The sequence below is a fragment of the Salvelinus sp. IW2-2015 genome, linkage group LG32, assembly GCF_002910315.2.
Source record: "Salvelinus sp. IW2-2015 linkage group LG32, ASM291031v2, whole genome shotgun sequence".
Classification (NCBI taxonomy): domain Eukaryota; kingdom Metazoa; phylum Chordata; class Actinopteri; order Salmoniformes; family Salmonidae; genus Salvelinus; species Salvelinus sp. IW2-2015.
Window position 1 is genome coordinate 34,623,426 of NC_036871.1, and position 20,341 is coordinate 34,643,766.

Sequence of the window (20,341 nt, forward strand, 5' to 3'; positions counted from 1 at the left end):
GAACATTTCCCTACAGACGCGAGCAAAAGAAAAGGAAGAGAAACTAACCCATGAGTCGTGAAACAGGAGTCTTTAAGATTCTCAAGCGTACAGGTGAGTCGGAACTATTTTTGTATTCATCATCATCGTGGTCCTGAAACTGTCCTGCGCGCATGGCCGGTCGATTCAGTCTCGATACACAGACGCTATAGACTGGAGTCATCCAAAATCATCTACTTACATGCATTGCGACCACTTCCATATATCTTCATTCCACATTATGTCGCTTGTGCTGCTTGAAACAACAAACTTCAAGACACTCCACTCTGCACAATCATGTATACATGTGCCCTCAAGCCTGAATAATTCACAGTGTATTCTTGAGGATAAACGCGGACGTCGTCAAGGAAGACAACTCACAGTGTCTCTCATTGACTGTGCTCCTCTCTGTGCCTGGTTGTGTGTTTCAGTGTTCACGCTGGGCCCACTGCAAAGGAGGTTTGTATCCATGGGAAGCGTATTGGTCCTGTCAACTACGTATGTTTGTGGTTATAACTCCTCCGTACTCCTCAAGGACACCTAAGTAAGAGATTCATATGTAGTAGGTTAGAGTATATTAATTTAGAGCCAGAGTAGAGAACACCAGAGTACGAGCTAGAGACGACATAGGGCAAAGTAGTCAGAGCCTGTCTCCTAGACAGAGAAGCTCAGTAAGAGTCAGAGAGAATAAAAGAGTAGAGTATCCCAGAGTAGGCAAGAGCTAGCAGATAGAATCAGAGAAAGCCAAGAGAGAAGAGCAGAGAACAGGAGAGAAACAAGAAAAGAGAGCAGAAGAAAGGAAAAAGAGAAGAAACAGAGGAAGAGGCAAGAAGCAAAAGAAGAAGAAGAGCAGCAAGAAGGAAAGAAAAGAGAAAGAGAGAAAAGAAGAAGGATAGAAAAAAGAAGACAACAAAGCAAACAGACACGAATAAGAAAAAAGAGAAAAAGAAAACAAATAGAAAAGAAAGAAGAAAGGAACAAGAGAGAGACGATCAGGGCATAGTAAGAGTACAAAGCCAAGCAGTAGAGTGAAAAAGAGTAGAGTAAAGAGGAACAAGTAGAAGGTAGAGGAGAGTAGAGTAAGCAGAGCCAGAAGCTAAAAGAAGAAGTGCATGTTAGAGTAGAGCTAGTGCATATTAGCAAGGAAGTAAAGCAGAGTAGAGCTAAGGAAGTATGTTAGGAGTAAGGAAGAGTAGGAGTAAGAAGAGTAGAGTAAAGAAAGTAGAGTAAAAGAAGGCAGAAGGTAGATCTAGAGAAGAGCAGAGTAGATTAGAGAAGGAGAAGTAGTTAGAGAAGGCGTAGATTAAGAGCAAGAGCAAGTAGATTAGAGAAGAGCAGAGTACATTACGAGAAGAGCAGAGTAGATTAGAGAAGAGCAGAGTAGATAAAAGTAAAGAGAAGAGTAGAGTAGAGAGGAGCAGAGCAGCGTAGAGAAGGGCAGAGCATAGTAGAGCAGAGTAGAACAGAGAAGAGCAGAGCAGAGCAGAGTAGAGTAGAGTAGAGTAGAGTAGAGTAGAGTAGAGTAGAGTAGAGTAGAGTAGAGTAGAGTAGAGTAGAGAAGAGCAGAGTAGAGTAAAGAAGAGTAGAGTAGAGCAGAGCAGAGTAGAGCAGAATAGAGTAGAGAAGAACACAGTAGAGCAGATTAGAGCAGATTAGAGCAGAGCAGAGAAGAGAAAAGCAGAGTAGAGTAGAGTAGAGTAGAGTAGAGCAGAGCAGAGTAGAGTAGAATAGGGACCCTATTCAATCCGTATCACAGAAGCTCAGCTTTACAGTGTGATGTAAATTTAAAGGCAACGTTCCCACGTTAGCGCAGGCTGCATTCACAGTAAACGCTGCATATGTCGGCTCTATCGGAAATGACTTTATATTTCTATCGGGGAATCTGTGGTGTGTGTGTTCAGCCATCCAGACTGAATAGAGCCGTAGAGTAGACAACGCCAAGTTGGCCAACAAACAGTAGGTAGAAGTAAATGGTCTGTTGTGGTCTGTACCATGTGTTGTTGATGTAGTATCTGTGTCTTGTTGTAGGTTGAGGTCCATGTGTCCAGCGTAAAGGAAGTGAAGAAGCAGAACTCAGCCCTGTCTATGCTCTCCATCCGTACTACTGATGGAAACAAGGTCAGAAACAAACCCACAACGGCCCTGTTGGTCTTGTTTGAGTGAATGTGTCTGTGGCTGTGTCTGCCTCTGTGTCTGCAGCTATGGGTGTGTCAGTGGTTGTGGTTGGGTCTGTGGCTGTGGTTGTGGGTGTGTTTGTGGTTGTGTCTGTGTGGTGGTGTGTCTGTACCTGTGTGGTAGTATATTGTGTTTGTGTGGTGGTGTGTCTGTGTGGTGGTGTGTTGTGTTGTGTAACAACACCATCCAAACATCAGACACCAACAGCAACACACAGCAACCACCACAACACCGGACAACACCAACAGATCGCATAACACCACAACTAGATAACAGATCTTGACCAATCAACACACACAACACACCATCCAAACAGAGCAGCACATCTACACATACCCACTAAACGACGTGGCACAGATCAGAACATACACCGAAACTACGACACAGTACACACTTTAGTCGATGCCACACCACACAACTACGCAACATCACAGTAAAGTTTCACAGGCAACACACATCAGATGAGACCAAAACAACTACCGATACCACTCATACACAACAACACCAACCAAATTGCGCAACAACACACACATCGACAGAACCACATGATTCACTATGAACAACACCCCACGCAGACTACACAGACAACACCCACCAATTATCAAGCTACACGATGCTCTACGTCAGATTCACGGAGACATGCTGCACTACCACTCAAACACACACCCAACACACAACACCACCACAACCCACAGAACCCCAAACTGAAAACACCGACACATACATCGAGAAGTCTTACAAACACACGAGACCCAACAACAACACCTAGACCATACCACACAACATTCCGTCTAGTCTCAACCTCACAGCACCACTCAATATAACAACACCATCACATACACAAACACCACCAACAAAAACACCAAACACACACCACAAAACACACAACACACGGCAACCTCGAACAAACGACCACTCCAACAACAACACAACCAACACACAACAACCACATGCTAACTAACACTCTAACACCACCTCTACCAAACACACACAATTACCAAGGCGCATTACGTTACATAAGACCAACACCACAACAACAAAATCGCATCACACCCTTACCTAAAAACAAACATCCAACTGAATTCAACTACAAATCTGTTCAACTTTACAAAACCACTCAAACAACCAAGCAAAATGTACACCCAACCACAACCAGCACAACAAAATACCACCAACAGATCCGTAACAAACTAACCAATAACATCCACGTTAAACATGTATCAGTAACACAATGACTATTGTACAGAGCATACCACTACACGGAATGGCACATCTACGCATAATCAAGATACTGGGAAAATACTAACTCCAGACACATGACATAGGACCTACAGACAACCACACAAACGTCCACAACACTATTACAACCAACTCAGCAACAACACATCCAACCATCGCAAACAGACCCACACCACCATTGTACCATTACCCAACAACACACATCCAAAACATAGACGAAACACCCGATCGTTCATTACTACAATACAACACCAGCGTCCATTACACAACAAACACCATAACATCTAGAAGTGACAACTACATTCATCAACATCACCATTCAGACATCCAAGCAAGAAGCATTGCATCTAACCCTACATAATACACACCATTAGCAAAACTCATACGACAATACTATCTGAGGACCCAAAATCCGACAGCCACACAACCAAAGCCACCAACACCCCATGAAACAACACCATCAAGACAACCACTAAGAAAATACCATGATTTTAAAACACCACAGCTACAATCAAACACCATAACCAGCGCCACTACCACACACAAACCTCAAGACATAACACTAAGCACCTAGCACATATACTCTGGAACAGCAACTGAAAGCCACACAATCCTACTCGTAGGGCTATTCGACATTAAACACCAACCGCACACAAACTGAGGCCCAGAAACAACACAAGCACCTTTCTATCACACCCATGAAACACTCCAGACTACCAAGGCTAACAACAACCACACACAAACTTTCTTAACGCACTTATAGACACAGAAAAAGTGCACACACAGGCAAAACAGACACAACGAATCTACAAAAAGACAAGGCAAGCCAGCATGTTTTATTGCTGTCATCTACTATAATCAAAACACAACAGTTCAGCTGTGCTAAAACAACCAACCAAACAAACCCACCAACAAAACAACCACGCAAATCAAAATTAGCAAACACAAGCACTCGTCATAACTCTAAATATTACAACGACAAGCACACAGACTTAGCCACATCTACATTCCCAAAATGATTAACAACTTACAACGGCAATCTACTAGCTTAAACACCAAACACCAAAACTACACGTGACAACCTTACGCCACGGAAACACAACAGGAGTCGCACAGACGAGTAAACTCCTGAAATGGGCCTATGGAGATATTACCAACTTAAACACTCAGCACATGTTCTAAACTCCACGCTCAAACAACAAAAACCACACCACCTAACGTCATTACCAAACAACATATACACCACCAATGTCGTACCCACCACTGTATTTCTGCATACACAATTTGATGTAAATACCACGACCCCCACGGAAAAATCATTTGCTTTCAAAACCAACAGCGAGCACACACATTCTTACAAGCCTGACACAACCAAACAACACTTTTTGAACACATGATGCAACTAACCCCACCTTAGTGTCTGCAGAAGAGCAAGAAACACAGGGAAACTCGAAACGCCATTTAGCCCGCACTAACCGTACACAACTCACCCACCATGGCTCCACTGGGGAATTTGCGCCACAATGGAAAGGGAACAACCCAGGCCACGCACCAAAAAGGGTTCAGTTCCAGCACCATATCGATCCGAAAATCGCATTTGAGACAGATCTTCACCATCACAACAAAAAAAAGAGAAAAAAAGAACAAAAGAAACTAAAAATTGGATTTTTCACGAACCATCCCTAATGACGATCACATCCCCTACTGACAGCAGAAAAGAAGATAGACTCTGACAAATACCACGCACAAGCAATAGTGTCGCCTCCAGGAATATGGAAACAAGCTTAATATACAAAACACTAAAAAACCGAGATATTGCAATCAGGAGAAAAACACCCACCCAAAACCCACCACCCAACCACACCACTACAAACCCCCTGACTAGACAAAACAAAAAAAACACCAAAACGCCTAGGCCGCGACAACAAAGTAATGGCCAAAAATTATAGTTGCTCCAGTAGTGTTCAAAGATAGCCGCGACAAACACGACACAAAATGTCCTAGATCCAACCATCAAACCACACCAACCTCCCGAACTCTAAAAATAGCTAAAAAACTCATCACAAGCAAACACAAAACTCATAACAACATAACAACCACAAAACCCAACCCCCCGCAACCATCTGTGACTAGAATCTACAGACAACCATGAACCAAATTGTCCCCACAAAATCAGAAAAAATTATTGTCCCAAACCATACACTGTCCTCATATTATATTCATTGTAAAATGAAACAACATCCCACAACCAGACAAAACAAAATATCAACATATCAATAAAAACATCTCTCCCTTACTCGTATCTAAGTTACTCCACACTTAAACCCTATTACTTACAGCCAACCAAACAACATTATCAACCTCAAAGCGAGGAACAAGGAATGTTTCCACACTAAACATATGCAAAAAAAGTATAGCAAACTGCCACGCCAAGTAACCCAAATCCAAAAAAACTCGTACAGACGCCTCTTAATCGAACACAAAACCAAAGCAACACAATCTGTTTATGGAACAATCAACCGAATGACAAAGGGGTTCTCTGGCGCTAAGTTTATATCCAACATACGCCTAACCTATAACGTAAACGAGAACACCTACAAGCCAACATCAATCACTTCGCGTGCCCGCTCTGCAGTCTTAATTGCTTTTAAGAACATTGAAACGAGAGCCAGGTGCAAGTACGTGAACGTATCTTTCCTCCATTATAGGAAATCCACTACCCTGGGATTCGGCCTCCTGTGACAAAAACAAAACAAATTAACCATCAACATGATTCAGCAATCTCGAGCATCAAAGCTACAAACAACAACTCCCATCAAACACATAATAAAAGCTCCTCTTAAACCACCAAACAACAAACACTCCCCCAAAACACACCCAACAACACCAAAAACCAAACCACCCCACACACAATCTCCAAAAAACACCCCCACCCACACCACACACAAACCACGAAGCATCCAATACACGACTCAGTCTAGCCCACACAGCAAAAGACTACCCCGCACGCCCAAACCTAACCGTCGACACTCACACAACCACATGCCATTAAAACACCGCAAACCAAAACCAACCACACAACTCAAATCACATGCAGACATTCCGCTCACTGTTGCAAGCCCAGCCAATACAACACCCAACGCAACAAACACCCCACACAAAACCACCCCCCCATTCACAGTCCTTAGTGGGAACTATACAGCGCAAACCCCGAAATTACCCCCAAGAGAGAAACAATTGTTCCAACAACAAACACAACAACCACACACTCCCAAAAATACATCCCCACCACTAAACAAAATGGCACTCTTAAAAATCCTCCAAAGCATCTCTTTCTCTCCCACACCCATTCTATATAATGGGCTAGAAGACTGGTAACGGATAAAACTACCCCCACACCACAATCTATTGCTCTTGCCTAGCATAATATAATCCTAGCGCTCGTCGTGATCATAAATACTATTCACTACCAAAACAACCACCCCCACAACACTCAAAAGCTGCTCAAGTGGAATTTCCTATATCATACTTACTTCATCAGACTTAGGATACAGACTATATCACCATGCACATCCAACTAACCTCCAACGGAGTGAAACCTTAGTCAAGATAACGTAGAACTACCAATTGTTATTTATATTCCTTTGCTTGTTGACCATTTTCACGAGGGATGAAACATTCTAAGGAAACCAAGATGTTCAGCATGATCCATTATTACGAACCCCCAGAAAAGACAACCCCCACAACTCACCCACAAACACAATCCTTAGGCGCGCGCTACTGCGTAGCAAACCATTAACACACCACTTGCAGAGCAATGTCAGCACACAAAGCCTCATGGTGCTCAACTCCACACCCATAGGGCAAAAACAACATGGCCGAGCAAGTAAGACTGGGCATGAAGTGATATGCATATCCAACGCTCTCAAAAGCGTGCACATGTCGATCAAGCAGTCGTGGTTTCCAAACGAATCTAGCCTCGCAAGTATTCTCCGTGTAAGCAGGCCGCATTCAGCTGAAAGTTCAATACCCAGAACCAACCATTTTAGCTGGACCAGCTCAAATAGTTGGCTTCTTGAAGTATCTTGACGAAGCACGAAAAGAGATACACTACCCCAATAATCTAAGATATTAACATACAGCTCCCATCTCAACAGGAGAACAAATAGGGAAAGTGACTGACGCCAGCAAAACTTATCACAGGTCTAGCACAATGACACATAATAGCGCCTACTCATAACTATCAATTAGACTCTGTATTCATCCCTTCACTCTAAACCCCCCGTCTCACCTCCCTCCCGTACGCATCTCACTTTGTCTAATACACCACCACTACACAGATCGCGGGGTCAACGAAGCAATATCACTTAGTGCACAAAAAACAAATAAAAAACATAGAGAGACACAAAGAAGACAACGAGACAGAATAATGATCTATAACACAACATTAATACTATCAAGACACAAAACAGCAAACAAAGAAAAAAAACAACAGAAACAAAACAACAAAAAACCCCTATAAATAACAGCAAGCATAAACAGAACCCGCATATACATACCCAAGAGAGACTAGATCATAAGCCACATAACCCACCAATCAATAACATCTTCCAAAACTCGAAAGGCAAAGGCTCTACACCTACACAATAAACCAAAAACCCGAGACAACCCCTTCCCAAAACAACCCAACAACCCGACAACACACAAACACAAAACAGAAAAACAAAAAAAACACAGACGACATGAAGATACAAAACTGCATGAAATAAACGAGAAACTAAAGCTAAAACATAGATCAAAGACAACACATCAAGAGAACCACCAAAACTGCACCACAATAAATACAAAAGCACCACACAAACTCTCAGAGCAATCCTCAGACGAATAACCCATCTCAGACTAGAGCCCAACAGCTGATCACTCGATGGATGCCTCAACACGCCACATAAAAATCACATTAGAGAGCACAGCATCGCGTCAGAACACCACATACTCCCAAAAATGTCAGAAAACAACCAAGCGCACTACACACACGAAAACACCCCAACCCACATACCACGCGTGTCACTCGAGATAAATAAAACAAATAAACACCAAGACCACACAGGCCTATCAACGGCCAAAATCTTCCCTAAAAAACTTGCTACGACAAAAGCAGAAATCAAAGCCAAAACAACGACCCAAGATGTACAAAACAAACAACAAAAACACAAGAAAAAGCTTATCGCCAACACAAAAAAACAAAACTCAAAGGGCCGGGAGAAAGATAATCCATTGCAAATAATGCTTATTAATTGATGGCAATACCATCGAGGAAATACTTTTGAACCATCAAATTGCTTATGGTTTCTAGGTTAATTTGCATAATTAGGGATTAATATTTGGCCTGATGTTTTCGTGTGTGTCTATTTACCAACAAAACTGTCACAAACAAAAAACCCAAACCCAAAAACCAACACACCCAAACACAAAAACACCAAACAAACCCAAAACACAAAAAACCACAAAAAACCACCCAACCAAACACACACACCCAAACACACAAAAAACATAAACAAAAAAAAACAAAACCAAACACCAAAAAAACCACAAACCAAAACAAGATCAACAACCCAAACAAAAAAAAAACAAACAAAAGACAGCACAAACCACCAACCAAAAAACAACAAAAACGATCAAAGGCCACACCACCATACACCACCCAGGAATCCAAACAAACCAACAACAACACCAAACACCCAAAAAAAACACCGACCAAAACAACACCACCCAAAACACACACCCCCACAACACAACCACACACCAGCAAAAAAAACCCCACGCCACCACCAACACCACAAAAAACAAAAACAACAACAACAATACAACAACCACCCCACGCAAGCCCCCTAACAGCACATAGAAAACCCAAATGAGCATGGATTCTCATCCAACCAACACCAACAAAAACCAACAAACTCTATACACAACAAAGCAAACCCACAAAAACTAAGAATGCCCCCCCACACAAAAACACAAAGATGGCACGAACACAAAACAATACGTGCCATCAACGACAAAAAGTAAAGGACAACAAAAAGTAACCAAAATTCACCACAGGCTGCACTCTAACCTTATTTATCACGCAACACCCAAAAAAACCCGCAAATCAACTAATTTATCACGAACTAATACGAACACCCAAGAAACCCAACAATAACATACCACCACACCAAAACCTACAAACCACCAAAACACAAAAACAAACCAAAACCACAACCCAAACAACAACCAATAAAAACCACAAAAACACTATAAGTCAAAATCGTACATCAAAAAATCGACATAATCACACGTGTTAGCTAACACAAAACACGCAATATCAAGCCCCAAGATAGCACGTCGAAATTAAAAAAGAGCATAAAAAAAAAAACAGATTTTACAAATAACCCAAACATCCTCAAAACACCCCCAAACAACCAACCAACACACCACACAAAAAAAACCAAATAAACAACCAAACCAACAAAAACAACACAAAAACAACAAAACAAAACCCAAACCTGGTTTGAACCGCGCCTCCATTATGCAGGAAGCAAGCATACCATCGGTAACCCACATACTTACAATGTGAGGTTGGAGGCGGTGTGCATTTTAAAAAAAAATACTTAACACGCTGAATGTTTTCATTCTATCTATGAGTCATACAAACCGCCTACAACAATACACCAAGACACCACCACCTCAAAAACAAACAACCACCACAAACAGCGAACACCAACCAAAAACCGCAACAAAAAAACACGCTCCCCCCCAACAAGACTACAGAACACCGATGAACGACCAAACACAAGTCACACCCAGAAGAAGACACCACCAAAACAAACACAAAATACAAAAACAATAAATAAAATCCAAAGGGGGAAAACACTAAAAACATCCCACAAAACAAGAAGGCCCTCTGCTCTAAATAAAACGGTCCAATCTAGACACGGAAAAACACGCAGAGAAAAATCATAATCACACAATAATTTATATCCAAAACTAGACGTTCTTCGAAAACAGTCACAATAAAACGACCCACAGCATAATACTACAAATTGATTTCGTGGAACATGTTATTTCCGATAATAACGTATTCATTTCGCAAAATCATTGTCAAGTAGTATTAAAATCGACAAAAAAGCTCCAGAACATTGATACATGTGATTCCTTGGTGGTTAAAGCATGAACCACACAGCCAACACCCACAACACACACAACATACACACCAACGAAACACACGATCAGACGAACACGTACAACTAACGACACCGGATTAAGACACATAAAGACGACACCAAAAAAATCTATATAAAAAAAAAATGATGAAAGAACATATGATCAGAAAACATAATAAAATAAAGTAAGAAAGGAATACAAAACAAGAAAAATAGAACTTAAATATCAACAAGGAAGAAAAACAAACTTCAATAAATAAATTACAATACGTTATATCAAACAAAAAACAAAAGAAACAAAAAAAAAAAACAGAAAAACAATAAACCAAACAAAATTACACACAAATAAGGGAAAAACAAAAAATCACAAAAACGATTTTAATACATAAAAAAAAAAACAAAACACAAACAATCAACAATTAACACGAATATAGAACTAATAGCAAATTAGCAAAATTATACAAAAATAACAAATTGTATTAATAAAAACAGAACTTAAGACAAAAAGGAGCAACAAAAACACGTAATAACGAAAAAGATAAAAAAGACATATAAAAAAAAAAATACACCAAAAAAAAAGACTCATTAATAATCACCAAAAAACACAAAAATAATAAATACAGAAATTGCGAATGAGAATTGAAAAACAATTATTGAGAAGCACCATAGCATAAATACAAAAACAATTACGAAACTACAACCTATAGAAAGACAGCAGGAAAAGAGACAAAGAAAGGATCGGTAGTAAAACATAGAGAAATAATGCACAGAGTATAGAAGGCCTCCTTGCTCACAACAAAATTATATTAACAAAAAACAAACAACAAACAACAAAACAGACTTGTTACATGAGAAACGCAGTTATCAGGACCAAGTACGAAAAAACATAAAACAAAAATGTACATATAAAAAAAAAAAAAAAAGACAAAAATGACTTAGATAAGAAGACGATCCAGAGTGATAATCTGATTGATAGAACAGGCACACAAAAGATCAAAACAAACAAACAAAAAACAAAAAACAAAAAACAAAAAACAGAAAAAATTAATAAATTAATATTGGCCTTAAAGATGCCAAAATTAAACAATTAACAGCAAAAAAAAAACCAAAAGAACATTCACTAGAGGAAGTATAAAAGACAGTTAACATGGGATCCATATGAGTACATCAATTTTGAGATAGACTCAACATTATTTACACCAAGACCACAAGAAAACCAAGCATATTAACTCGACTAAGAATGAAATTAAGACATCTTGAGAGATGATAAACACTCAATAAAAATAACACCAAGATAATGACAAATATAATAAACCAAAACTAAAGCACAGACAAGAATCAGACCCATGCCAAATATAAAAACTTATTGTGAAAATTGACAAAACCACAACAGATAAACAAATCAACTAACCAGCATAAAACGACAAATAATAAACAAATAAAAAAAAAAGAACAAAGAAAAACAGCAGAAACAAGAACACATGAAGATAAAGAGAACCAAAAAAAAAAAAAAAAAAAAAACCAAAAGAAAATAAAAATAAAAAAAAAAAAAAAAAAAACCAAATAAAATAAAAAGGTAGCTACAAAAAGAGTTGAAGAAAGAGAATGGATGTTACGTAAGAAAAAACAAAGAAAAAAAAAAAAAAAAAAAGAAAAAAAAAAAACAATAAAAAAAAAAAACAAAAAAAAAAAAAAAAAAAAAAAAAAAAAAAATAAAAAATTAAAAAAAATAAAACAAAAAAAAAAAAAAAAAAAAAAAAAAAAAAAAAAAAAAAAAAAAAAACAAAAAACGAGAAACAATCTTGTAGAAAACACCAAACGTCACGCAAGAGACTTATTCCTGACCAAAAACAACTAAGAAACACAAAGAGTTCATAAAAAACAAAACAAATATGCAGACGACACAAAAACAGAACTTCTTATTTATTTGGGATTGATTGCATCCACTCATATTATTGCACACAAAGCAAATAATCCGAAGTATCAGATAAAAAAAAGAAAGATAGAAAAAGAACAAAAGAGAGACAACCCATACTACAAATACACAACAAAGATAGGAGAGGTAACTAAGAAATACGAGGCGTTAAGCGTCGGAGAATCCAACTAGGTGAAGTTTAATACATCACAGATATACATTAAAGTAATTGTAAGCAAAAACGGATATGAACGATAATGTAAAAAGAAACACAAAAAAAAAAAAAAAAAAAAATAAAACAAATAATTCAGAAAAAAAAAAGCATAAAATTGAGAAAGTATCAGCTAAAAAAAAAAAAAAAACCACCATTACAAAAAGAAATATATAAAGCGCAGACAGATGAGTAAGAGAAGTAAGAGAACTAAAAGAAAAAAAAAAATAAAAACAAAAAAAGTATTATGTATATTAGAGTAATAGAGAGTATATGAGAGACTGATGATACTATATATATGAATATAATCTAAAAGTTTATTTATTAACAAATAAATTATAGTATAGTCATTAGAACAAATAATGAAATAAAAAAATAAGAAATAAATACAAAAATGTCACTTAAAAGAAAACAAAGAGAAAACATTCGGCAAAAACTTAATAAGAAGAATATAACAATAAATGAAGAAATATATAATGTAGCATATATGATAAGATGAATAAAACGTAAAAGATAATATTAAAATTGATACTACCAAAAAACGCCATAAAGATAATGCAGCTCGGTATCGTCACAGCCAAAAGAAATCTGGATACTACAATAGTATTGTGTCAGTGCCCAGTAACAAAATAAAACCAAAAGTAATTATGGAACATTAAAGAAAACAGATACAATCAAAACACTCAAAACAGCACAAAAAACAAGATAAAAACTCAACAGCATTAAAAAAAACATAACAAATGACAGATGTTCAAAAATACAGCAGTAATAGAATATAACAAATCACTTCATATAACATAAGATAACAACAAAAATATACAAAAACAACTAAGAATAAGAAAACAAAAAGAAAAACACGCTATATTGTAGTAAAACGAATGAAGACAGATAAAGATAAGAAACAAAAAAAGACAGCAAACACACCTCCACCACAACAGAAAATCAAAAAAAAAAAGAAACCACCATGGACACAAGCCTACCACTCGCCAGTACCCCCCCTCAACAATAAAAGTTCGCTGACCACCCCCCACACACTCCCAACACAAATATATCTTTTACGATCACTACTTTCTCACCACCCATCCCGCCGTACGCCCATCCCCACCCCTTCTGCCCTCAAGAAACCTCGCACAACCCCCTTTCCCCCCAGTCTTCCAACCCTACCCCTCCCCTTCACAAAGTCAACTCACTTTAAGAGTCGTGACATTTGTTCACACAAATACATCTATTCTACATATACTTAAATACAAGAACAGGAATGTGTATGGAGATTATCATAAAAAGAGCATACAAATAAAAAAAAATAGAAGAGTATAAAACACAAAAAAAAAAAAATAACAAAAAACACCCCCCCCCGCCCCACACAACACCACACAGACACAACACCCACACAAAAACAACACCAGCACCACTAAAAGTGGGCACAACCATCATCACTTACATTCGGATTCATGAAACAACTCCAACAACATCCAAACAATATTAAACTAGCCGGAGACCACACCTCAACAATACAAGCGAAACACACGACACCAATGAGTACACACACACCACACACATACAATACTACCACACATCATACACAGAATGAAAGCGTCAACGACATCATCACAAACTACACCCACCACACCACCAGGAACATACATAACCACCTATCCAAACAGAAACTCTTTTAAAGAGTTTCTCGCTCAACAAGTGCAGACAACAAACCATCAATTCCACAAAACACAACTACACACACTACCCACAACGGCGCTAATGAGTAGCAAACCACTTACAGTACTCATACTCACAATACGAACCGGATACAAAACACCAGCACAACCGAACCCACAACACAGGACTAAACAAGAAGACTCACAATACAACAAACAATTTCACAATCACATCTGAGCTGCAAGAGGAATAACACGTATTCAATACCACATCATCACTCACAAACCGATTCATTACACACACACAACACCAACACCAAACACCTACACAGAAAGTTGCAGCACAACACCATCAATCATACTACAACAACACCACACATACACAAACACCACACACACAACACCACGCAACAAAACCATCCACACAACACAACAACAACTAGACACATGATCAACACACACCTCAACGGCATTACATACGTAACACAAGACAATCAAAACACATCACACTAGTTACAAGAGGGACATACCACTAGCACAACTGAATCAGAGACACATCATCCTCATACACCCCAACACACGGTCAAATTGCACAACTGAAACACACCACACACTCACAAGAAACACCTCACCATAATACTAATAGACATAATAGACAACAGACCAGAATCTAGATCTACAGACGGACACACAAACAACCAACCACACACACAACAAACAACAGAGCACAACAACACACTAGACGACATTAACGCAACCACAACAACAACACCACACAACACAACACCACACAAACACAACACACACCACCGAGGTAGCGAACAAACAACCAACATCACACCCTTTTGGTCTAGTACTATTAGAAATCACAACTCCAAATTCTTGCGAATACAAACAACACCATCCCATTAAATAACACAAACTTCTTTTTATTGGATGTCAGCGAACTAGACTGCGCTTTTTGTAAACCACCCAACTACAAACGAACTACCAATCGCACAAGTGACACAACACCATCAGCTAGCGCATCGAAATCGGACACCACGCAATTAACACCACCACGTAGCATTCACACCACACACACCACACAACCACAACCACACCGACCATCAAACACGGAACTCATGTAGGACATGATAGGCGTAAAACACATCACTAGAGTGACCCTAAAGCCAAGACAGCCAAGCAAACCATACACATAATCACTAAACAGAACACATACAACCAATCAGACCAAGGAAACACCACACTTTCAGTACTAACCAACACCCACCCCTACGCAAATCGCTACCACCCACCAAAAACACAAACCAACATCATAACACAAAACAACCAACACAACGACACAAACTACCCTGCAGCGAGATAACAAACACCACAGCGCACATCACACACATCTGGTTTGACGCTAGTGGAACAATCAAAAGCATAATCATCATCCACATTTTTCAAGAACACCATAGGACCACTGACAGACCCACAAACACAACTACACACCAACAACAACCATCCATCCAACCACAAAGCAACGACCATCAGTAAAATACAACAAGAGACTTATATGACAAGCTCAAAACACACAACAGCAGCCTGATACCACAAACACAGTGATGACACAGACCATCACAAGCCCATGACCTACCAAACACCACACAACTCAAACACCATCACAACCACACCACACCAATACACATCACACAACAACCCACCCACAACACAACACACCACAAACTACAACACACCCACAAACCGTATTCAAACACCATTGCAGACAGGGTTCTAGAGGACCGAGCTGACAGCAGAACAACACAACAACACACATCATACCACAATCACCACACCGACAACACCCAAGACAGAGTCGAATACACGGAACACATGTAGCCAACAAGTGCTTAGACCATCATCAGCTGGACATACCACCACAATCATCACCTTCCGACATTACAGGAAACACAACGACATCAGATCTCCAGGACATAGCAAACCGAAGGCTATCGCAATGATGCCAAGAGTAGCATGCAAAACAGCCTGTAAAAAGCGAAACGAGATAGCTCGGTTATCTATCACGAAACGAAGCACTTTCTACATGAGACATCTACAACAACACACATGATACATGTGTTATTTATAGTGTTACGCACCACACAAACACGACTCTTCACACCCACACATAAACACACTTAATTACCTAACCAGCATGGACAACACAAATACACAATTAAACAACACCAACCCACTATAGACAACTGAAGCAACAGTATGTCACAGAACCTATCATGCAACAGACAACCACCGTGTATACGAGTTACACACCACACACACACACCACACACACACACACACACCACACACACACACACACACAGACTACACACACCCAAACCAAACACACACCACCACCACAAACCAACACAACCACACACCAACACCAACAAACACAGCAACTTACCTATTCTATCACTCCGACATCGAACATGCCATCAATCAGTATCGTCCACATACGCATACCGATCACACACACAACACCATCACACAACTCACAAACCCACCAACGGAAGACAAACTACAACCATTACCCAGAAGCAAGGCGACTAACAAACGACAGGAAAAAACGACAATACACGCGTACATCTCGACCAAACAACCCACCCACAAAATCACAACTTTACAAACACACACACAACAACACCCATCACAACAGCACCTTAAACCCAGAAGCCAGAACCAAGCAACAACCAACTAACATACAACTGTGTATAACCGAGCCCCATCAACACACAACTAGGACAACAGTACACACAGACAACACAACAGCTCTAACCAGACAACTACCATCCCACTAGCCAGAGCACACTCAAAAGCCACAGCTCCAAACGAAGGAGTTCTAAGGCAACCACCACCAAACAACAGGACCAACGCATACGATGATCACGAAATAAACAGACAGTACCACGTCAAACACGACCACCAAACCAACCCACCACTACAAGCACCACCTCTAAACACAACTAACCCCCACGACAACGACAACAACACCACCAACAAAACAACCCCACAAACACACCAACAAACAACCACCAATAAAACACCATACACAACACACCACCCCACAACTACCACGCACACAGAACTACTGGAGCCACCAATTGTCAACACGACTGTCCCTTAACCAACCAAAACAACACCACCATAGCGACTACAACCACCCCACCAAGCACACACACACCTCAGGCCCAACGCTTGTACGGACACACGACACACAACAACACGCACTACAACCATATCGAGCTACATGACCCACCCACGCATGACACGCTGTAGTAACAACACACAGCAATCAGACACGCGATGTAGTCCTTAGAAACCGCACACCCCCCTGATGAACCCACACACATCGACGGCGAGCATACACTACAACACCCACAGCCAGAAACTTACATATCAATACCTATCTACATACTTAACATATATTCGAGTACAAGCTAACCACCAAACAACATACACAACGCAACATGACACACAACACTGAGGTTCACAAACACAACAACAACACATCTTTACCTATAAACACCACATTCCGCCGCAGAAACCCAGGACCCAAGGCTACTACATCTAACAACACCCATTATGACTCGTGCACCAACAGCCACAAACAGACAGACAACCTACATGCCCAACAAAACAACCCACTCAACAGTCATATCTAACCAAGAGACATAGAAACAGACCCACCATCAGAACCAATGCTCAATACACCACCAACACACAACACCTCGTCTCCTCAACAACACACAACCCACACAACACTCCAAACAAACACAAAGCTACCAACAACAACTGGTATCAAACAAATGGACCAATGAACTAAACCCCACATTAACATCACATGTTTTCTACACACACTCCAACACCAACACAGATGTACAGACCAGGATACAGTACACATCAGAAACACAACGCTGCAAATATGTTCAACTACACACCAACACACACCAAAAATGACATCCAACCATGATAACACAAGCGGATCAATACAACCCCAGAGCCACCTCAAACTGAAATGTGCAAACACGAAAGTTGGTGGGCAACAAGAACACACTACTAGCTGACACCACCACTTGCTGCGCAGAGAACAGACAAACGTCCAGCTACATAACTCACTCACAACAGACACCAACACACAACACCCACCAAACAACACACAACCACCCCTCCATACCACCACACATAACCCCAACTTCACTTTGGTCTCAACTACATTACATTAAATTCGACCACCAAGACACAACAAACACCACCACCAAACACCACCACATACACAACACCACACATAAAACACCATCACAACACAACACCACACAGAACCAAACACAATACACAACCACACCACACAACACACAACACACACAACACACAACACAAACAACTAACAACACCATCTCTACAAACAACAAACCACACAAACTACATTACAAGCACACATCCTCTATTTACCACTGACAGCATGAGCAGCTGAATAAACACAACAACCGACCTAGGTCATCTACTTGTGATCTGAAACACAAATCCACAACAAACCCACGTCATACTACTCTATTATTATAACCCAAAAAGCAGACATCACTAAGACATAACAAGACACGCAACACCCTCGAAACAACACCACTCAACATATGTGAGGAGAGGTACACCTACCATACACACAGCCATTCTGTTGCAAGTATATCTAACCATTCGAACATGAATCCACGTATTTTACTGATGACAACACAGACTTCAACTACAATTACACCAACTCAACCAACTAACTTGGAAACATACCAACCCCATCCGCTAAATGACAACCCACAATTATAACCTATTCCTCCTGTCACTAAACAACCCACCACACACCACAACCCACCATTCAGCTACATATAACTACCCATAACTCAACAATCACATTTCATTGCTCCAACGACACAAGCCGACAACAATGGCACAACTCATAAGTCACATACTATCAACGTGCAAACACACCACACACTACCACGCACTACAATGGTTGCATACGGAACTGATATCGGTTGCCTGTTTAAATATGGTGTTTTCAATCAAAAACTTCCAAACATGTATTCATATATATCTATCAACAACACCACCACACACACAACACCACCACCCACAAACACCACCACACACACAACACCACCACAACACTACAACACATCAACACTACAACACCCATCCCACGTACATAACAAAACAGGTACTAAAGCACCCTATATCAGTTGAAATGCTCAAACTGAGAACACAAACTAACACGCTAGTTAACAGTACATTATAACAACAACACAACAAACAGTAACGACAACATCAACAACAACCAAATAATAATGTCACAAGCACAGACAACACCCACACAACACACAACACACCATCACACAACAAACAACCTACCACAACACACAACTAAAACAGACGACCACACATCACTCAACAGAACACGACAACACAACCATGCCCACAACACACAAGACCAAACACACACACCGCACACACAACCTCAAACACAACCACACCCCCCCAACCCACAACCACTACCCACACAACCAACCCGCACCCTACAACCAACCCACGCAAACCACACCTCACCCACAAACCAACCGGCCAACCCAACCACACCGCCCACCACCACCACACTCCCACCACAACACACCGCGTCCGTACACCCAAAAAACAACGACAAAAAAAATAAAGAAACAATAAAAAAAATACACACAAAACCAACCCACAGCACAAAATACATACACAAAACCAGCCCCCAAAACCAAAAAAAAAAAACGTAAAAAACCAAACACAGGTATAAGAAAACCACCGCCCCCCCCCCAAACCACAACCCCTCTCTACCTTCCATGCCAACACCCACCTAAACCCCCACAAAAAA

At 40.1% G+C, this 20,341-nt stretch overlaps 1 protein-coding gene across 1 annotated transcript in view; it reads left to right on the forward strand.

Moving 5' to 3' along the window:
• Positions 1-20,341, forward strand: part of LOC111956359 (GRAM domain-containing protein 2B-like) — a 51,033-nt gene that overhangs the window by 4,615 nt on the left and 26,077 nt on the right. Inside the window, exon 6 of the mRNA XM_023976817.2 lies at positions 2,047-2,136. Coding sequence (XP_023832585.1) covers positions 2,047-2,136 — 90 coding nt within the window. The remainder of the gene's footprint in view (positions 1-2,046; positions 2,137-20,341) is intronic.